General features: G+C 37.3%; 1 protein-coding gene across 2 annotated transcripts in view; it reads right to left on the reverse strand.

The window, feature by feature from the left end:
* HIBCH (3-hydroxyisobutyryl-CoA hydrolase) overlaps nucleotides 1-22,007 on the reverse strand; it is a 98,967-nt gene that overhangs the window by 25,727 nt on the left and 51,233 nt on the right. For both annotated transcript variants that reach the window (XM_008516520.2, XM_008516521.2), the window contains one exon: nucleotides 6,817-6,895. In XM_008516520.2, the coding sequence (XP_008514742.1) occupies nucleotides 6,817-6,895 (79 nt within the window). The remainder of the gene's footprint in view (nucleotides 1-6,816; nucleotides 6,896-22,007) is intronic.

Below are 22,007 nucleotides of genomic sequence, written 5' to 3' on the forward strand. Positions count from 1 at the left end.
CCTGCCAATACCTTGATCTTGGGCTTTCAGCTCCAGAACTACAAGAAATAAATGTTGATTAAGCCACCCAGTCTGTGCTATTTTGTTATAGCAGCTGTAGCAGACTAATATGCTCCCAAATCTATATATCTAGTTATGCCTTTTCCCTTGAATACTCAACTCTTAGATCTGCATTCTAGACATAACCACATGTATAATAAGCAAGTCAGATATAACATGGCAAAAACTCAACTCTTGATTCCCACCCTCCAACTACAATACTTCTTCCCTAACTGGCCTCATCCACCCAGTAACACAAGCTCAACATCTTGGAGTTATTCCTGATTCATCACATCAGAAAGCCTGTGAACTCTAAAACATCTTTCAAAACTATCCACTCTATTCCAATTCTATACCTCCACATTACTACAAGTCAAAATCCTCTCTCAATACCTGTGCTATCCAATAGAATTTTCTGTCTTGATGAAAATGTTCTATAATCTATGTTGTCCAATAAGGTAGCCACTGGCCATGGGTGGCTATTAAACACTTGAAATGTGGCTGGTGTGACTGAGATACTGAATTTATTTTATTTAAATTTAATTAATATTTAGATAGCTATATGTGGCTAGTGGCTACAGTATTAGACAGCATAGCTCTACATTAATGTAATGACCTTCTAACAAGTCTCCCTGCTACAACTCTTATACCCCTATGATCCATTTTCCTCAAAGCAGCCAGAAAACGTAAACCAGATCATGCACTCCTTGCTTTAAACTCTCCCACAGTTTCTCATCGTATTTAGGTTGAAATCCAAGCTCTTCACCAGAGGGCCCTGTGTACCTCTTTGAGAGCCCCCATGTACCGCTTCAAGAGCATAGTATATCACTTCTGCCCTTTATTCAGACAGTTGCCTCTATTTGGTTCCTTGAACAGGTGAAGTTCATTCTTACTTTAGAGTCTTTGGACTAACTTTTCTTAATGCCACAATATTCTACTCTAAGATATTAATAAAGCTACTCCTTCTTGTCATTCAAATCCCAGCTTAAAGGACAATTCCTTGGAGAGCCTCTTTAACTATCTAATCTAAAGTAACCAACCAGGACATTTATGCTTTGGACAAGATAGAGTGACAGGGACCAGACTTACCCTCCAACCTGAAACAAGTATAAAAACAGATGCAATATACAAAATAATGGTTTTCAATATACTGGACCATCAGGCAATAAAGGAAAGTGATCTCTGAATATCTGAAAACAAGATAAATCCTGTAAGAGCTCCAATTTAATGCCTTGAAAGAATTTCCAGGCCTAGCACAGTCCTTGATTTGAGGGGATGAAGCTAAGCGTCCAGGGAGATGAAGGCAGCTAGAATTCTCAGAAGAGAGTACCACAGAGGACAGAGCTGCACAGAGAGAAAACCCTGGAGATCTGCAGTGGGTCTCTTACAAGTACTCAGCTTGGTACTGATCAATACATGTACATGAAGAAACTACCTGAGGCTAGAGAAAGAACCACAAGAAAAGAATACAGAGAACTGTACTGGGACCCCGCCAAGGGCTGCGAATAGTGCCTGTTCCCACAAGTCAGACTAGGAAAACTCGTGATTCATGGGGCACTGAATAGAATACAAAGGGCTCACTTCAGCAGTAAAAAATAATTAGTCCTGGCCTGAGCACTACTCCAACCCTGCACTTAAAAAGAAATTTTCAAGACTTCAAAGGATCAAACTGTTTCCAAATAACTTAACTTCATCCCAGAAGTAAGCTCAAGAACATTTATAAGAATACAAAAATATCCAGCATCCAACAAGGTCAAGTTTATAACATTTAGAAGCCAATCAAAAATTACCAGGCATCTAAAAAAGCAGGAAAATAATACCCAAAATGAAGTGATAAAACAATCAAAATGGACCCAGAACTAACAAAAACATAAGAATTAGCAACAAAGGACATTCACACAGTTATAATTAAACATATATGTTCAAAAAGTTAAGTAGAAACATGGATGATTAAAAAAAAAGACCCGAATGATACTTCTATAGATGAAAACTAAGATGAATGTATAAACTGAAAAATATCTGAACGGGATTAAGGGCAGATTAGACTTTGTAAAAGAAAAGATTAGTGAACTTGAAGACAGAGGAACAGAAACTATCTAAAATGAAAAAAAAGAAAATTTTTAAGAATGAACAATGCATGAGTGAGCCTAACGTAAATTTAAATGGAGTTTCTGAAAAGGGAGTGGGGATACAGAAAAATATTTGAAGAAATAAGGTCAAATTAAACCTAAGTAGCTCAATAAACACAAGCATAAGAAACATGAAGAAAACAACACCAAGGCACATCATAACCATCTAACCCACAACAAGTGACCAGTAGAAACCCTTAAGAGCAGCCAGAGAAAATAAAAAGATACAGAGGAACAAAGATAAGGAAAGACGAGAGATTTCTCACAAGAAACAATGTAAATGAGAAGACAGTGTAGACACATTTTTAAAGGACTGAAATTTAAAAATCAGAATAGAATAGAATCCTATACCCAAGTCTTAAATCACTGACCTCAGCTTTCACCTTAGGAGACTAAAGAAAGAGGAGGAGATAAAACCTAAAGTAAGAAGAAGAAAGGAAGTAATAAAAATCAGGGCAGGAATCAATAAAACAGAAAATAAATGAAACCAAAAAACTCTTTTTTTGAGATCAATAAAATCAATAAACTTCTAATTAGATTGATCAGAAAAAAAGAGAGAAGACACAAATTACTAATACCTAGAATGAGAGAGCCAGATGTCCCTACCGATTCTACACATACTAAAAGATAATAAAGGAATATTATGAACAACTTTATGCTAATAAACTGAAAAATTCCTTAAAAGACCCAAGCTTATGCAAGAAAAAATAGATAATGTTGTGAAGAAGAAATCGATAACTTGAATAGCCCTACATCTATTAAAGAATTTGAATTTGTAGTTAAAAACCTTCCCACAAAGAAAACTCTATGCCCAAATGGCCTCACCAGTAAATTCTACAAACAGAGAAAAAATGATACCAATTCTACACAAACTCTTCCAGAAAATGAAGTAAGGAGTGGCATTGGTGCTATAGTGGTGAGCATAGCTGCCTTCCAAAATGAAGGTAGGATGTTCCAAGAAAACCATAGACCAATATCCCTCATGAACACAGATGCAAAAGTTCTAAATAAAATTTTAGTATATCAAACCCAAGAATATAAATAAGTATAACATATCATACCAGAGTAAGATTTATCCTAGCAATGCAGGGTTAGTTTAATGTTGAAAAACCAATCAAAGTAATTCACCATTAACAAATGAAAAAACAAAAACCAATGATCATCTCAATAGATGCACAAAAAGAAACTGACAAAATCCAAAATCCCTTCCTAATAAAAACCCTGGGTAATTTAGGAAGAGAAGAAAACTTCCTCATCCTGATAAAGGACATCTATTAAAAACACTACACATAACATTATACTTGAGTGGTGAAGGACTGAATGTTTTCCTCTAAAATCAAGAACAAGGCAAAAATGTCCACTCTCAACCTTTCCATTCAACATTGTATTAGAGGTTCTACCCAGTGTAAAAAGGCAAGAAAAAGAAAAAAAGGCACCCAGATTGGAAAGGAAAAAGTAAAACTGACTTTATTTGTAAATGACATAATTATCCATTTAGAAAATCCAATGCAATGTATAAAAAAAAAAATCTAAAGAACTAATAAGTTTAGAAAGTTTGCAGGCTACAAAGTCAATGCAAAAATCAATTATATTTCTATATATTGATGTAGTGTAAGGCCTGAGTGACAGGTGGCTTTTCTTTTTGTAAGTGCCTGCATAACTTAAGCTTTGATTATCAAGGCATCCATTTCAAAGAAGCATCCACTTCAAAGAGGGCTATCTCAAATACATTGCCAGCCACAGGACTAGATGAAGAGCCCACCAGCCTCCCTGCACTGAGCCTCCTGTTTTAGAGATCTTTGTTGATTTCAATAACTGACCATTTGGGCTACTTTTTTTTCTTCCCCATGCTGCAAATTCCTGCTCTTATGTTTTAAATTCACCAAAAAAAAAAAGACTGAGCCCATGAAACCCTAGACTCCCCACCCTCTGACCCCAATAAAAGCAGAAGCCCAGGCCCACGCTCACCTACACTCTCTCTACCCAAGACCCAGCTGTGTGGTTTATATGCTCCAGGGCTTGTAAATAATAAATAAACTCTTTTTTTCTTCAAAGTTTCCTAACGGTTTTTGCTGAAGAGCCTCTTGCAATCATAACTAAAATGGTCGGTCCAGTCGTAATCTTGTTTTGAAGAGGAAGATGTCTGTGGGATGTTCCGGGGGGGGGGGGGGGGGGGGTGCGGGGGGACGGGGGCCAGGTGAGTGTCCTCAGGCATTTCTAGTTATAGCATTACTATTGACAAATAAAAATGGCAAGCAATAGGATATATTGGAGTATATGAGGAAGCCATTTGGTATAAACCTAATTCGGCCTGACTTTTTTTCAAAAGGGCCTGACTGTGGCTATTGAGCACGCATTGCATATCTGCTTAGACATTTCCTATGGCCAGAACAAAGGCCCTTGAGATAAAGGTGCAACTTCCCCCCACATTACCATTTCCTTAGGGATAAGCATTTTTCCTTAGGCTAGGAACTGATTGCTGCACTCACCTCCCAGCTCACCTGTGACCACCCAGCTGGAGACAACAGACTGCCACCCTGCTGTGTTCACAGAGACAGAAGACCTACCTGCTATTTCCATCAATCGCTGTGCCGACAGAGCAGTCTCGCGACTATTGTAAAAGGGACATTTCAATCCTATGTGAAACATCCTCTTTGAGGGTATATAACCACCCTTATACCCCCACTTCTTTGGAGTGCTCTGTTCCTTTGTGGAAAGACTCTCCCGGGTTATAATCCTCAGATTTAAGCTCAGAATAAACTCACCCAAATTTTCACTTATAGATTGGATATGGATTATTTTCGTCGACACTATCAACAGGCTGAAACCACATAAAACAATTGGTAACAATCAATCAGAATTGAACTTTTTAGAAATATCATTTACAATAGTGTGGGGACTGGAATTGGCCACCCCAAGATATGTCTCTTTGGCATGATGATTATTTGAGGCTAGTTACTTTGCAGACAGGAAAGCAACTGAAAAGTAGAATTTACTTACCCTTTGTAAGAGACACTTACATTGTAAAGGAACTCTCCATCTGTAAAGATATCTCCCTCTGTACCAGGAAGAAGGGGAGATGACCTTGTCTCTAGAAACTCTTAATCAATGCCAAAGGCAAGGACTTAAATCTGCATTTTGTTTACTGTACTTGTGTGGTAATCTCCCATGATCGACTCCCCCTCCACCCTAAACATCCTCCTTTGTCTTTAGATATTTAAGTGGTGGTTTCGGCCATTTTGGCGAGTTGCTCAGCTTGCCTGACCTCGCCCATGTATACGTGTTATAAAGCTTTGTTTAATTTTCTCCTGCTATTCTGTCTCATGTGAATTTAATTTGTTTTCCGGCCAGACGAATCCACATTTGGGTAGAGGAAATGTCTTCCTCCCCTACAATAGCATCGAGTAATACGAAATACTTAAGGATAAATCTGACAAAGGATATGTAAGACTTATACACTGAAAACTATAAAAGCTGGCTTAAAGAAATTAAAGAAGACCTAAATAAATGGAGAGAGATACCTTGCTCATAGGTCTGAAGACTCAATATTGTTAACATGTCAATTCTAAATTGATAAACTCTAGTCAATCCAAATCAAGATCCTAGCAGCATTTTTGTTAAAATTGACAAATTCACTCCAAAATTTATATAGAAATACAAAGGATCTGTATAGCCAAAACAACTTGGGGATAAAAAAGATAAAAATTGGAGGATTATCACTACCTGATTTTAAAACTTACTATAAAGCAACAGGAATCAAGACAGTGTAGTGTTGGCACCAAGATCAAAGGCAGTCAGTGGAGAAACAATAGCTTTGTCAAAAACTGGTGTGGAAAACAACAGCCAAGACTTGAAGCAACCTAGGTGCCCATCAAGGGACGAATGAATAAAGAAGATGTGATATATATACATAATGGAATACTACTCAGCCATAAGAAATGATGAAATCTAGCCATTTGTGACAACATGAATGGACCTTGAGGATATTATGCTGAGTGAAATTAGTGAGAGGGAAATAGTCAAATACCATCTGATCTCACTTATAAGTAGAAGATAAAAACAACAAACACACACAGCAACAGAGATTGCATTGGTGGTTACCATAGGGGAAGGGAGCAGGGCAAAATGGGAGATTAGGTACACATGTGGTGATGGATTGTAATTAGTCTTTGGGTGGTGAATATGATGTAATCTACACAGAATTCGAAATATATTATGATGTACATCTGAAAGCTATATAATGTTATAATCCAATGTTACTGCAATAAAAAAAAATGGTGTGGAAACAACTGTTGACCTCAAAATGCAAAATAAACTTTGTTCTATACCTTTGATCCATACCTCACACCATATTCAAAAATTAATTCAAAATGGATCATAGATCTGAATGCAAGAATATTTCCTCTAATAATCCTTTATCTAAAATTAACTAGTGTCTCCAGTTAAATATTCTTGCTTTTGAGTTTAAGATACAATTACTGAGCTAATATAAACTTTAGATATCTTCCTATTCTAATTTCTCTTTAAATGTTCTTTCATTGCCGTATCTCACATAAGATTCTGTCAATTCCTCCAACAACAATGTAATCTGAAATGTATCAAAAGAAGATGATTCTAAAAGTAATTAGGAAAAATTTTGAGTTTTTACCTATTGCTGTTTCTGGCATTGCAAAAAGAGACTTTTCAGTAGCCACTCGGAACTGCCCATGAACTGAGACACCAACTCCCTAGAGAAATAAGGCAAAAACATGTTTAAAATTACTGTAAGAAGTAAAAGCAAAATTACACACTCAGAAACATTATAAACTAAGTAAATTATCTTTATATTCCACAAGAATTTCTTTCAGGAGATAAGACTGGAGGGAAATGCTAAACCGCACAATTTCAGAAGTTACTGGCCAAAAAACATATGGGTATCCCTGAAATCTGGAATAGATTTGTTTTAGCTAACATGTTTTCATTCAGTTCTGTGTTATGCTTCATGACCTCTTCCCCAATTCCCTCTCATTTCAAACTAGCTGCAGAATTACAGAATACTGACTGTTCCCAGAACCACTGAGTGTTGTTGTTAAGTGGAATCAATCACCAAAAAGGCACAAAAAAGTTATTCTAGTGAATTTCGGTAGCTTTAAATAGAATTTTAATGCATTTTATTTATTCACACATTTCATCAAATAAAATTAGCAACATCATTTTTCTCAGATAAACATTTAATGGGGCCAACTACATAACTCTTAAAAAACTGGTTACTAAACAAGTTTTAGAAATAACAAGTACTAGAAATAAAAATTTCTATTTTCTAAAAATAAAAAGATTTGGCTGAAAGCCTCTCTGACTTGTTGAATGTCATTAAAAAGGGCACACTTAACAGTCATCTTTGAGTAAACATATTTGAATAAACAGACATATTTGAATAAAATGAAATAACAGGTATCCACGTGATGACAAAGTATCCAAGTTTAAGTCAGGGCTCACATTGTAACATACATTTCCTACGTTATATTCTTTCGCATTACTCAGAACTTCTACTAGATTGTTTTAGTTCTCATTCTTAATCCTTTTTAACAAGTATATTCTATCTTTGACACCACAGAGTTAAAACAAAGTATTTGGAATAATGTCAGGCACTTAAGAGTCCTATAAGTGTTAGCTAAATAGAAAGGGCTTCATTTCTATTTGATTCTTCTAATTTTTCACTATTATTTCCTCAAATCGTTAAGTGTTTTCACACTCAGTTCAGCCATTTAAAAGTTCCTGAAACTTGGAAAGCTTCTAGCAAAATACTCAAAAACACATGTAATTTCTTATAAATTTTATGTTCTATAGGCTAAGCTTAAATTTTAAAAGACTATGTAAATAAACATGGAAGTGAATAAAATTCTTCAGTCACTACCTACATCCTTTGGTATCAGCATTTGTAAGTTAAATCTACAATATTTAATACTCTGTACAAGAAATACCATCATGGTATAGGTATTCTTTTAGGACACAGTCAACTGATAATATTAACCCAAATTAGATTGTATATACTTCAAGATGATATGAAATCTTACAAATTTTAATAAAAATAAAACATTAGTAATTTTATTAATAATTTCTTGTTATTATTTTAAGAGCCTATGCCTCACATTCTACTCTCCACTTTTAGTTTATCACATTGTAGCTCAAAGTTATTAGTGTTCAGGAATGTCTTGCTAAGAGAGAGTTGGACTGGATTCTCAGTTCCCCAACTATGTTCTTTTGAGTCCTAGGGCTCAGAAGAGCTGTCTCCATCCGGGGCTGCAAAGCAGGTAAGATATCCAGGCCTCATTGACTGATCCTGACTCAACTATTTGTTTTTGTTAGTACCATCAAGTCGATTCTGACTCCTAGCAACCCTGCCTAACTGAACCAGACCCTGCCAGGTCTTTTTGTACCATCCTTTCACCTTCTGCACTATACGTGCCATGTACTCTGTTGCTATTCACAAGGTTTTCGTGGCTCATTTTTTCAGGAGTGGACGGATCATTCCTCCTAGTCTTAGTCTGGAAGCTCTGCTGAAACCTGCACACCATGGGTGACCCTGCTGGTATCTGAAATGCCAGTGGCATAGCTTTCAGCATCACAACACGCAGCCACCACAGTATGACAACCAACAGACAAGTGGTATGGTTCCTTGACTAGAAAACAAACCCGGGCCATGATGGTGAGAGTGCTGAATCCTAACCAATAGACGACTAAGGCTAGCTGCCTCAACCTTACTCCTCTGGTTATTGCCTCCTACCTCTTTTAATTAACTATGAATTCCACAATCAGCACTTGACTATATTCTTCTTGATTAAATATTTACATATAAAAGGTAAAGTCTGACCACAACACCCAATCCGAGTCTCATCTCTCCCCAGAGATACACAGCTATTAATTTGGTATGTAATAAAGATATATACTTTCAGATTTTTTTCCCATATGTATCTGTAATGCGTAGTTGCACAAATGCAGATATTTATCTGACACAAACACACACATCAAACTTATTCCACAGCCTGCAAGGCTCTACCTAATATTGCCCAAGCTACCTCTCCAACTTCATCTCCCACCACTCTTCCCATGCTCATTCTACTAGCCACAGGACCTTTGTGGCAGTCCTCCAAGATCCCAAGCCTTTACAATTTCAATTAATCATATAATTTTAAAGTGAGGAAGACAGAGTAGAGAAAGCCACTGCCTGTCCCATCACTGCCCTTTCTCTATAGGAATCTGCTCTGTCCAGAGACTTTGCCCATCCCCCAGCAGTGGCTGAACCAGGGATGGGCAGCAGACCCACGGGCAGCCAATTGAGGCTAACTAGAACTCTAAGGCCTAGGGAGAAAAGGGGGAAGAAAAGTGCAGTAGACAAGATTCTTACTCTTAGGTATTTAAACTAAAACACAGTGGGCAACTGTGAGTCCGATGACAGCCAAAGAAGCTTAAAGGTCACTTGAAGTTTGAACTGAAGAAGACGTGACAGCCAAGAGAAAGCTGAAATTATATGAGGTAACAACCAAAAAAGCTGAGAAGGCTGCATGCAGCCTATACAACATAGAGAACAGAGGAAACATACAAAACGCAGCAGCAGAGATAGAGAGACAGAACAAGAAACACAGTAATTAAATTTGCCTTAAGTGCACACTTTCAGGCGAGTTTCCAGGAAGACAGCAATGCTGTGGTTTTGTCTTTGGATTTCTATTTGATCCCTGCACTTGTTTAATAACTACTCCATTCTCTTTTCTGGATCTGTAGGAGTCAGTCTCTGTTCTTTTCAATTTAAAGGAAGTCTCTTCACCACATTTTCGATTAGACCCAGACGTATACCCTGTCATGCTTCAGCAGCACACAATACGAGCCACTTTAGTCATTTGGCCTCTAGTATATATTCATCCCAATAATGCTCTGTGCTTTTTCTTCCTAACATTGCTCTGCCTGACTAGCCATTCCCATTTTACCTTCTGGGACTCTCATTTCTTTGCAAAAGAGCCACCAAACAGCCCAACTTCTCTAGAGGACCCTCTCTACCTTCTGAACTCTACCTTAAAAAGAAATTTATTGGGGGGCTGGCCCTGTGGCCGAGTGGTTAGGTTCGCGCGCTCCGCTGCAGGCGGCCCAGTGTTTCGTTGGTTCGAATCCTGGGCGCGGACATGGCACTGCTCATTGGGCCACGCTGAGGCAGCGTCCCACATACCACAACTAGAAGAACCCACAACGAGAAATATACAACTATGTACTGGGGGGCTTTGGGGAGAAAAAGGAAAAAATAAAAAAATCTTTAAAAAAAAAAAAAGAAAAAAAAAAAAAGAAATTTATGGGGCTGGCCCCGTGGCCGAGTGGTTAAGCTCATGCGCTCCGCTGCAAGCGGCCCGGTGTTTCGTCAGTTCGAATCCTGGGTGCGGACATGGCACTACTCATCAAGCCACGCTGAGGCAGCGTCCCACACACCACAACTAGAAGGACCCACAATGAGGAATATACAACTATGTACCGAGGGGCTTTGAAGAGAAAAAGGAAAAAAAAATAAATCTTTAAAAAAAAAAAAAAGAAATTTATAAGCCTCATATTCTTTCATGCAGAAACTATAGATCCTGTAGTCATTGATTCAGTTATTTTCCATTTATTTTTGTGTTACACTTTTATTTTGTATTATATTTTGTTTCAGCCATGGCTGATAAAATGAATGAAATCAAAGACTTCAAGATTTTATTAAGAAGCTATTAAAGCAAAGCTTTCAAAATATGAGACCATTGACACAAATATATTAAGAGTCAATTTAAAAAGACTTTTATCAAGCCACCTGACTTGGAGATAAAGGCTGATCCATGTTGAAAGGGGTGTAGCACCCTCATGGCAGATTCATATCTACTTTTCGTAACTTACATAAAAGAATCCATTATAGGTTGCTTGCAAGAAGTCCTCTCGAAACTTCCAAAATTTACTGTTATATTCTATTTAACCATTAATCTTAGCTGGTACTCCTTTGCTAGACTAAAAAGGCTTCAAAGTCTTCAAGTTTTTGTACATTGTACATTGGGGGAACTAATGGTTGTACAGATTTACTCCCCAAATGTGATACTTTATTCCAATTCCTAACTCTCCTCAAATACTCTTTCTGCATCCTACCAAGCACAGTAGTCAATCTCATTTTTCATCTAATTGGATATCTCACCAGCACTGGACAGAGCTGCTCACTCCCTACTTCAGGCAACTTCACTTGGCTTTGAGACGCCATACTCTCCTGGTTTTCCTTCTCTCTCTCTAGCAGCTCTTTCTCTTTCCCCGTCATCACAATGTTGACCTGCCCCAACGATGAGATGTTATCCCTCTACTCCACTTCATCTCTACTATTCTTTCTACATTCATTCTCTAAGTGATCTCTTCCAAGAGCCCCAGGATTTTAAGCACTATCTATAACACTACTGACTTGAATCATTTCCCCATTTCTGATTTCTCTAGACTTTATACCTAGTTGTCTATTTAACATCTCCACTGGGATGTCTAATATGTATCTCAACCTTCAAACATCAGAAGTAAATCTCTTGATTTCTCCTTAACCATGCTGCTCCCTCAGTCTTTTCCATCTCAGTAAATAGCACCATCATTCATCCAGGGGCTTAGGACAACAATCTCAGCAGCAACCTCTTTCTTTCAGACCTCAAATCTAACCTATGAACCTGTCTTAACAGCTCTAACTTCAAAAGATATCCTGGATTGGGTCACTTTTCACCATCTCCACCATTACTAGCTGAAGCCACTATCATCTCTTGCCTGGACTAGTTCCTCTTGCTTTTGTTCTTGCCACAATCCATTCTCTACACAGCAGCCAAGTAAGCCTATTAAATGTAAATCAGTTCATGTCATTCTCCTGCCCAAATTTCTCCAATGACTTCTCATCACATTAAAATATTACAGAAACGTTTCATCATGGCTGATAAGACCCTGCCCGATCTGATCACTCTCTATCACCGATAGTATGGTCTACCATTGCCTGCCTTCCCCACTTTCACTACAGTCAGCTGCACTGGCTTTTTTTCTATTTTTATTCTTTCTTAATTGACATATAATAGACATTCAAAAGTACACAAACTAACAAATAGTAAGTATACAGATCCAGTCAGTTATCCCCAAATGAACATGCCATGTAACCAAAACCCAGATAAAAATTATCAGAAATACCTTTATACACCCTATCAGTCACAACTCCCTCCATCCTTCAGGTAACTACTATCCTGACTTTTAACAAATTAAGATTAATTTCTTCTAGTTATGATCTAGATATAAATGGAATCATAGAGTACATATTTTTTATCTGACTTCTTTCAGTCAACATTATGTTTGTGAGATTCATTCATGCTGTTGTAATAGTAATTTTTTTCATTGTATAGCATTCCTTTGTATGAATAAACAATTTATTAATCCATTCTACTGTAAATAGTTAATTAGATTTTTCTAGTTTTGGGCTTTGCAAATAATGAGTCAATGGCCACTCTTATGCATATCTTTTGGTGCATAAGTGTATACATTTTGGTTGGGTATATATCAGGGAGTAAAATTGCTGGGTCAAAGAGTACTGATTCAGTCAATTTTAAAAGATAATATCCAACAGTTTTCCAAAGCAGTAGTACAAATTTCTACTCCACCAGCAACATATGAATTTGTTATTCCATATCCTCACCAATACTTGAAACTGTCTTTCACATTTTAGCCATTCTAATGAGTATGAGTTAGTATCTCCTTGTGGTTTCAATTTGCATTTCCTTGATGATTAAGAGTTGAGTGCTTTGTCATGTTTACTGGCTATCTGGATATCCTCTTTGGAAATGTCTACTCTACTCCACTGCTCATTTTTCCATTGGATTTTCTTATTGATTGGCAGAAATTCTTTATACATTCTGGATAAGATTCCTTTGTCAGATATATGTATTCCAAATGCCTTTTTTCAGCCTGTCATTTACTTTTTCTCTCTCTTAATGATATCTTGGAATGGACAGAAATTCTTAATTTTAATGCAGTCTACTTTATTATTTTTGTCTGTGGTACATTCAGGGTACTATTTAAGTAATCCTTCTCTACCCTCAAGGTGTGGCATAAGCATATGTTCCAAACATTCAGGATTTTCTAGTTTTCTATTATTGATTGCTAACTTAATTCCACTGGGGACAGAGAACACAGTCTGTAAGGTTAATCCTTTGAAATACATTGAGACTAATTCTATGGACAATTTTGGAAAATGTTCCATGCACACATAAAATGAACATGAAATCTGCAGTTACTGAATACATGTTAACTGGATCGTTTATTGGACGTTTAAATCATGTGCACACACGTGTTATATGTACATATCCTGAGTATGTCTCTGTTTCACCTGTTATTGAAAGAAATATGCTCAAATCTCCTAGGATTGTGGTTCTGTCTATCTCCCTTTTTAGGGTTCCCACTTTTTTGCAAGATAAAACATTTTTAAATGTTAGAAAATATCACACCAGTAGAGTTATTTCATATAGGAAGAAGTTCATTCCCATGGTTTCTCAGTTTCAGTACTAGTGTCATACTGTATGCTATGGAACTCATCAAATAATTCAGTTCAGCTTCATATTCAGTTACAAACAGAGTTTCAGATTAAGTATTTATAAAATATCTTTCTAGAGTTGACTACAGTCAATAAAATTATTTTCCGAATCTGATCTCAGTGATTTTAAGAGGGTGAAAAACTGAATAAACGAAAACTGGAATTTAGGGCTTATCAAATTGGGCCCCTATATGCTACACCCTTGGAATTAGAGTGGCCTGGATTCAGACCAGCTCCCACTTGGAGTGAAGCTAAGCTTCAAATTCTCCTATTCCTGACTAGATTGAGATGATCTAAAATTGCAGTTTAAGGTGCCCTTAGTCTAGACACCTACTAGAAACAAAAGTACATCTTCCTTGGAGGAAGATAATGTCATCCTAGGGCTCAAATAATACTCAAGTAGAAATAACTCAATTAGAAATAACTAGCATTCAATTAGAAATTATCCAACATATAAGAAAAGACCACATGACTAAAATCAAAGAGAAACAATACACAACAAAAACAGATTCATAGGACATATAAATTTAGATTGGTTAGGGGCTGGCCCAGTGGCACAGGGGTTAAGTTCGATTGCTCCGCTTTGGCAGCTGGGGTAGGCTGGTTCGGATTCTCGGCAAGGATGTAGCACCACTCATCAAGCCATCCTGAGGCAAGTCCCACATAGAAAAAACAGAAGGTGCCCGAGTGATTAAGTTCGCACGCTCCACTTCGGCGGCCCAGGGTTTCACCGGTTCAGATCCTGGGCGCAGACATGGTATCAGGCCATGCTGAGGCGATGTCCCACATGCCACAACTAGAAGGACCCACAACTAAAAATATACAACTATGTACCGGGCGGGGCTTTGGGGAAAAAAAGGAAAAATAAAATCTTAAAAAAAAAAAAAAAGAAGGACTTACAACTAGGATATACAACTATGTACTGAGGCTTTAAGGAGAAAAAACAACAAAAAAATAAATTTATATTGGTTATATCCAACCATTTTATAACTCTATAAAAGGTCCTTCTATATCAAGTAAAAGTTTTCACCATAAAATGTACCTTCATTTGATATTAAAATAGCTGCATCAGCTTTCTTTTAGTTAGTGTTGGTATCTTCTTCTATTCTTTTACATTTAACCCTTCTGTGCCTTATATTTTACGGTGTCTCAAGTCCTCTGACATTTTTTTTTTTTTTTTTTAAAGATTGGCACCTGAGCTAACAACTGTTGCCAATCTTTTTTTTTTTTTCCTTCTTCTCCCCAAAGCCCCATAGTTGTGTATCCTAGTTGTAGGTCCTTCTAGTTGTGGCATGTGGGACGCCACCTCAGCATGGCCTGATGAGCAGCACCATGTCTGCGCCCAGGATCCGAACCGGCAAAACCCTGGGCCGCCAACACAGAGGGCGTGAGCTTAACTACTCAGCCACACGGCTGGCCTGTGACACTCTTATTTTTACTTGGATTATTATTAAACAATCGTCATTGCAGCACTGTGCTGATACTGTGTAGATAAAGTAAAATGAATTTGATTCATATTTATAATCTACTATAAAGACTGCTAAGATGGATAAGCATAAATAACTGAACAAAAATAGAATATATGAACATGAATTCATACTCTGTCACAAGAATGACAACATACTTATTTAAATTTTGGCGTCTTTTAAGGCCAAACTTAGGCAATCTAAGACTTCTCCTTTTTAATTAAGCAACATAGCTAGATGAATTTTCAGACTGTTCAAATGGGAAGAAAAGCTGGCATAGCTTTATTTAAGGCTTTTAAAGAGACCTAATTATAATCACTTAAAAAGCATGATTATGGGCTGGCCCCGTGGCCGAGTGGTTAAGTTCGCGCGCTCCGCTGCAGGCGGCCCAGTGTTTCGTTGGTTCGGATCCCGGGCGCGGACATGGCACTGCTCGTCAAACCACGCTGAGGCAGCATCCCACATACCACAACTAGAAGGACCCACAACGAAGAATATACAACTATGTACTGGGGGGCTTTGGGGAGAAAAAGGAAAAAAATAAAATCTTGAAAAAAAAAAAGCATGATTAAATCCTTCAAACTGCAAATATGTTAATCAGCAACTAGAAATAAGCATTCACTTTTATATTTCCAGGTAATATTACTACTCTAGACAAAAAGCAACATTAATTTTTTAAAACTGATAATTATAAGACTATTCAAAGGTAATTTAAGATATAGTCAACCACCTCATGATTTATATTAATGGTGAGATTAATCCCCCAACACCCAAACAAGGACACGTGGAACAATTTAATTTGGTGCTTGAAAATAAAATGTTCCAGATAAGAGTACTGTATCAGTGTTAAATATCCTGATTTTGATGTCCTTATTCTTAGGCAACACATACTGAAGAGTTTAGCAATAAAAGGTTATCATGTCTTCCAACTTTCTCTCAAATGGTTCAGAAAAAAATTATTCACAGATAGATATGGGGGAGAAGAATGATAAAACAAATGTGGAAAACGATAACAGGGAATACAGATTAAGGATGTATAAGAGTTCTTTGTACTATTCTTGCATCTTTTCTGTAAGTTTGATACTGTTTCACAATTAAAAGTTTTTAAAAATTAAAAATAAATAAAAAATAAATGTTGCAAAGTAAACAGAGCCAACAACCACAGTTAAGAAAACAACAAACTCAAAAAGGCATACAATGGGGTGATGTGACTAATGCTTACACAAAGAGTCATGTATTTAAATTCTAATCAGAGAGAATGAGCAAACTCTTGCCCAGAATGAACACTGCACCACAGTATCAGGGAGTACGAGTCTTCTCTCACCGTCATTCAGGATTACAAATGGTGCTTTGAAATAGGTATATATTTTTGTTAGAAAATCAAATAGATTCTTCACTATATATTATTTCACTATGGCATAAGAGTTAATATTCTAACTATAAAATAAGTTTTATAATGTATCTCTGGGAGCACATGCGTTAGATCAGCAGTCTGATCAGCAGGTTCCACAGTAAAAACAGACTTTTTATTATGCTTCTCACATTAACAGTAATAGGCTAATACTGTATATTAATGGCTACTAATATATTGATTATATAATATTAATGTATTTTAATAGACTAATATACAGAGATCAGCAGCAAACACATTTGTTTATCCTGCTTTGGATGCTGTAATTCACGTTACTTTTGGACGGAAATTATATTCAACAGAAACAAACAATTGAAGTAGAAATATTTATTTTTGTAATAACAGTCTACCATTCCTGGAGGTAGTTTTACCTTAAATTAAAAAAGCCAGGGAGATATTTGAAAATTGTTACAAGAGTAAATCTTAAAAGTTATCATCAAAAGAAAAAAAATTCCTTAACTATCTATGGTGATGGATGTTAACTTACTGCGGTCATCATTTTGCAATATATACATATATCAAATCATTATGTTGTAACACCTAAAACTAATACAATGTTATATGTCAATTATATCTCAATTAAAAAAAAAAGTCAGGGAGTAGAGATATGAATTCTATTGCATCAAACATTAAAACATAAATTTGAAATAACTTAAAAATACATACCTCCTAAATTCTCCTAGATTCATACTCCAGGTTTTTACCTAAATGAGCACATTCTCCCAATATATGCATATTTATTCATGAGTTATATTTATACATGTGTCACCAGACTATAGCATATAACATAACACATATTATATTTAAATATCTATATGTTTAATAGAAGTTTAAAAAGAGAAGTTCTAAGAAACCATTGTCTTATAGCATATACTCAAGAACAATTATTATAGCAGGAGTACTCCTAATTGACTTCTGATTTACCAAGGATTCCCATTAACTCTGCAAAACATATTAACTAATATCCATATTAACTAGCATTCTGAAAGCTCTGCTTACTTTTTCACACACTTCATACCTCTCCGCTCTGCTGACTCTGGAGTTTACCAAATGTCAGTCATATTTATTTCCAATCTGTTTATGCCAGTTGTACTTATGGTAAGTATGTACTTTAAATATTATTAACTGTAAACTGATAAAAGTATAAAAATAAAGAATTGCTTCTATGAGAACTAGGTTGAATACTCTGGAAAAATATGAAAAAGCTGTCACTAAAAACAATTTGATATAGGGCAAAGAAAATGGTTATTACAAGTGACTTTTTATTCTTGGTAATAATATTAGTATTACTATTCTAAAACTATTACACACATTAGGACAAAGCAAATTTGTAACAATCTTAATGTTATTAAAAAAATGAGATTTTCAACATACCTAAGAGAAAAAAGATACAAATATTAAAGAAGTAAAAATCTAAATTTGGAAAGGAAATATTGAACTCAGGATGTATTTTCTCTTAAAAATAAAATACATACTCTTAGTTTTCTTCACTGAAAAGGACTAAAAACAATTATTATCTTAAGTAGTGCCCAGACTGTGACTGCTCACCATCATTTCCTACTGAAAGTAACCAGGGGTACCTTGGAGAAACAGCTGACTTTAGCTGTGGGAAATGAAATGTACAAGATGAATCTAGAATACATTCTTTACCACAAAGGAAAGAAATTGTCAAAGATTTCTGGGTCATAGAAGCCAACCTGAAAGTGCCCATTACAAATCTACTCTTCTGGTTTGCCTCCTATCTTCTGGGACCCTTCTTTTCAGTGTCTTTTATAGCGTCCTTGTTCTGCCCCTGGCCATAAACATTGGGGTTTAGGATTCCATTCTGGACTTATCTTGACTGTAACTCTATTTCTGTCACACTGATACCAGCCTAGGGCAAAGTTGACGCGAGGGAAGCCATATTGTAACTTCGAATGACCTCTCACTAACTCACTCACACCGTCTATGTTTTAACTTACACATAGTCTAGGTGATGAATATGCATACTCTGTAGATTTTATAATCCTGGCTGACACATGCACCTCCCTATAGTGACAGATGATAACTTTGTTCTTTTGAGTTTCTTAGGAATATGAGAATCTCCTCAGAGATGAACATCTATGCTGGCATTCATCATCGATGACAACTGAAAGACCTGGTATGGCATCTCCAGTTGTCAATGCCAGATGGTCAACATTCCTGAGCCCCTCCATCATAGCCCACTGTAACTGCTTAAATTTTGTGCTTGTTTAACATGTCTTTGGGACATGAGTCCACCACCTTCTTATTTTGCTAGCTAAGTGAAAAAAATCCCATTCTCGACCACTGACATCTTACCATCGACTGGTTTCAGGTTGCAGTGAGCAGAACAAGCTCTTGCTCAGTTACAACAGTTCCTTGCATCATCTCTTCTACTGACAAATTTTCAACACAGGGCAGCTCTGCTATAACATAATGAGTTCCTGAAAAATTCTCAGGTTCTGCAAAACTGCACAGAGCTTAAAGGAAAAACAGAGTTTTGTAGTCTGCTCAAAACTCATGCAACTTTGTAACTGAGTGCTAATTAAAACTATAAATGGTCCCAGGGACCTGATTTAGACCACTAAGCTGGGCAGCTCAGTATGAACAAAGAATATCACAGCATATATTTAAAATGTACAAAAATAAAGTAGAAAGAATGGCAATACTTTAATCAGAGCAGGTGCTGAGACAAAGCAGGTAGAAGTGCAGCTATGAGTCAGTAGGGCTGCCGTTAAACATGCAAGTGCCAAGAGTTGGGGTTCACCTTATGGTGGAGGTCACCTAAGGAATAGCATTTGTTTGTTAACGTTCTTAAAATACAAGAGAATTTCTATTCACAGCACAGCAACTGAGCTATCCACTTTTTTTGTTTAGTTGACGATTATATATCTGTTGCCACTATCCCATCTCCCCTTGCCAAGAAAAAAACTGCATATAAACCAATACAACCTTTGCATTACCCTAACATCATTTCCACATTTACCAATGTCTTATGAGCTAATCATGTTATAGAAGCACACACTGTAGACCATACTGTGCCTACATGTGCCCTGAAGTAATACCTCTTGCCCAGGCAGCACCCTGAGTTTCAGACTTGCATAACTGACAAAATACTGTTATTCAGACAAAACACTCCCACATGAATAGCCCACAGGCATTTCACTTAACAAGCCCCAAATTAAGCTCTCTCTTCACCCTCCCCTACCCACCCCCCAGCCACTCTTCCTCTCAAATCTTAGTAAACAGTCCACCATTCATTCCACTGCCCAGTCTAGAAACGTGGAGGTCATCCTTGCCTCTTTCTGCCCTTCATCTCTCAAATTCAATCCATCAACAAATCCCACCAAGTCTCCTCCTAAACATCTCCCTTAAGTCTATCTCATTTTCTGCCCCTTCATTATCTCTACTTTAGCTCAAGATCACCATAATCTCTCACCTGGATCCTGCAATAGCTTCCCAAATAATCTCTTTACCTCCAATCCTAACCTCCTCCAATCTACCCTTCCCACAAGAGAGTTATCTTTCTAAAATGCAAATCTGTTCAAATCATCAACTCCGCTAAAAATACTTAAATGGCTTTATTTATCTCAGGATTAACTACTGATCTGGCTTCTTGCTTACCTCTCTGGCCTCAGAATTTAACCACTATCTCCTTCATGCTCCAAAATCTAGGCACAGTGAACCCTCCCCAAACATGCAGTCTCTCCTCATCTCATTTTCACATATACTATTATCTTCTGATTCCCACACTGTCCTTCTACATCACTTACACACTTGCACCAACCATACTGCATTCCTCCACTATTCCCAACGCGTTCTTTCCTGGCTAATTCCTCTTTCTTTAAGTCTCAGCTTAAATATAACTTCATCCAGGATGCCTTCCCTACACCACCCCCAACACTAAACTACTCACACATAGACACACAGCTGAGGCTGGTACTCTTTCATGTATTTCCAGACCACTCTTGTATCTGCCTCTCTAGAAAGTAAGCTCTATAAAGAAAGAAAACTTCTGTGCTTTTGCTCACTACTTTATCCCCAGAGCCTAACCAGTATGTAGCACATAGCAGACATCCAATAAGTTTTGCTGGTTGGGTAAAACAGCTGAGAACAATCTCAAATAACGGCTAAAATCATTAATGAACCTCTAATTAGTCTTAAATGTCATGAGTCCATATATCCACAGGAGAATGAGATCATTATATGGGCGGGGGGGCTCCTTTCCCCCTTTCTTCTCTGTGAAATAATCTGCCTCAATAAGGAACAGAGCCCTCTAGACTACAAATCACCCAACCCCATAAGATGGGGATGGAATGGAGGCAGGGTAAGAATGGCACAGGGGAGAGGTGCCGCCACTTGACTGAAAACCTACGGTGCTTTCACAGTTAAAAACAAAATGAACCAAAATCCTGGCCAATATGACCACAGGAAACGGCCTAGGAAAAAGGAAAAGAACTCCCTGAGGATCTGAGGATCTGCAAGTCTGTGAAAGTTACCATGAATATCCATATGCCTGAAAAGTCAAAATTCTATTTCCCAGAACTCACTATCTTAAAGGGGGGGGGGGGGGGTCGTGGGCGCACTAGTGAAGCCAAGTCCCTAGTAAGGAAACAGAAGCACTTCCAACTGTACATAGATATCCCTGGGCTAAAAGTCAGGGGAAAGAGAGTAGAGGAAGCTGGAGAATAAACAGCCCCATTTAATAAGACAGACAAGGAGTAAGATGAAGTTAAACAGCACAGGAACATCTGTTAGAGGATAATCCATTGCATCTTCAAAAATATAACCCAATGCTCACCTATGAAAAAGGCTCACTGAGGGGCCGGCCCCGTGGCCGAGTGCTTAAGTTCACGCGCTCCGCTACGGTGGCCCAGGGTTTCGCTGGTTCGGATCCTGGGCGCGGACATGGCACCACTCATCAGGCCACATTGAGGCGGCGTCCCACGTGTCACAACTAGGAGGACCCACAACTAAAATATACAACTATGTACTGGGGGGATTTGGGGAGAAAAAGCAGAAAGAAAAAAAAGAAAGGAAGAAAAAGAAAAAAGAAGATTGGCAACAGTTGTTAGCTCAGGTGCCAATCTTTAAAAAAAAAAAAAAAAAAGAAGGAAAAAGGCTCACTGAGAACCTAAATGACCCTAAAAATTTACTGAGAGATTATACAACTAAAAGCAATCCTAATTTTCCCCTAATAAGGCAGAAGGAAACCTAGATAGAATCCCATGGGGGGAGAGGGGACCCTACCCTTCTCAATCAAGAAAAAGAAGATATCCATCCACACTCGGAGAAAGTTCAACAGTGAATACAGATAAAAATGAATGCATATAAGCACATACTCTACACACTTAGAAATCCAAGGGAAATTTCCACTCCATTCTTCT

The sequence above is a fragment of the Equus przewalskii genome, chromosome 17, assembly GCF_037783145.1.
Source record: "Equus przewalskii isolate Varuska chromosome 17, EquPr2, whole genome shotgun sequence".
Lineage (NCBI taxonomy): Eukaryota > Metazoa > Chordata > Mammalia > Perissodactyla > Equidae > Equus > Equus przewalskii.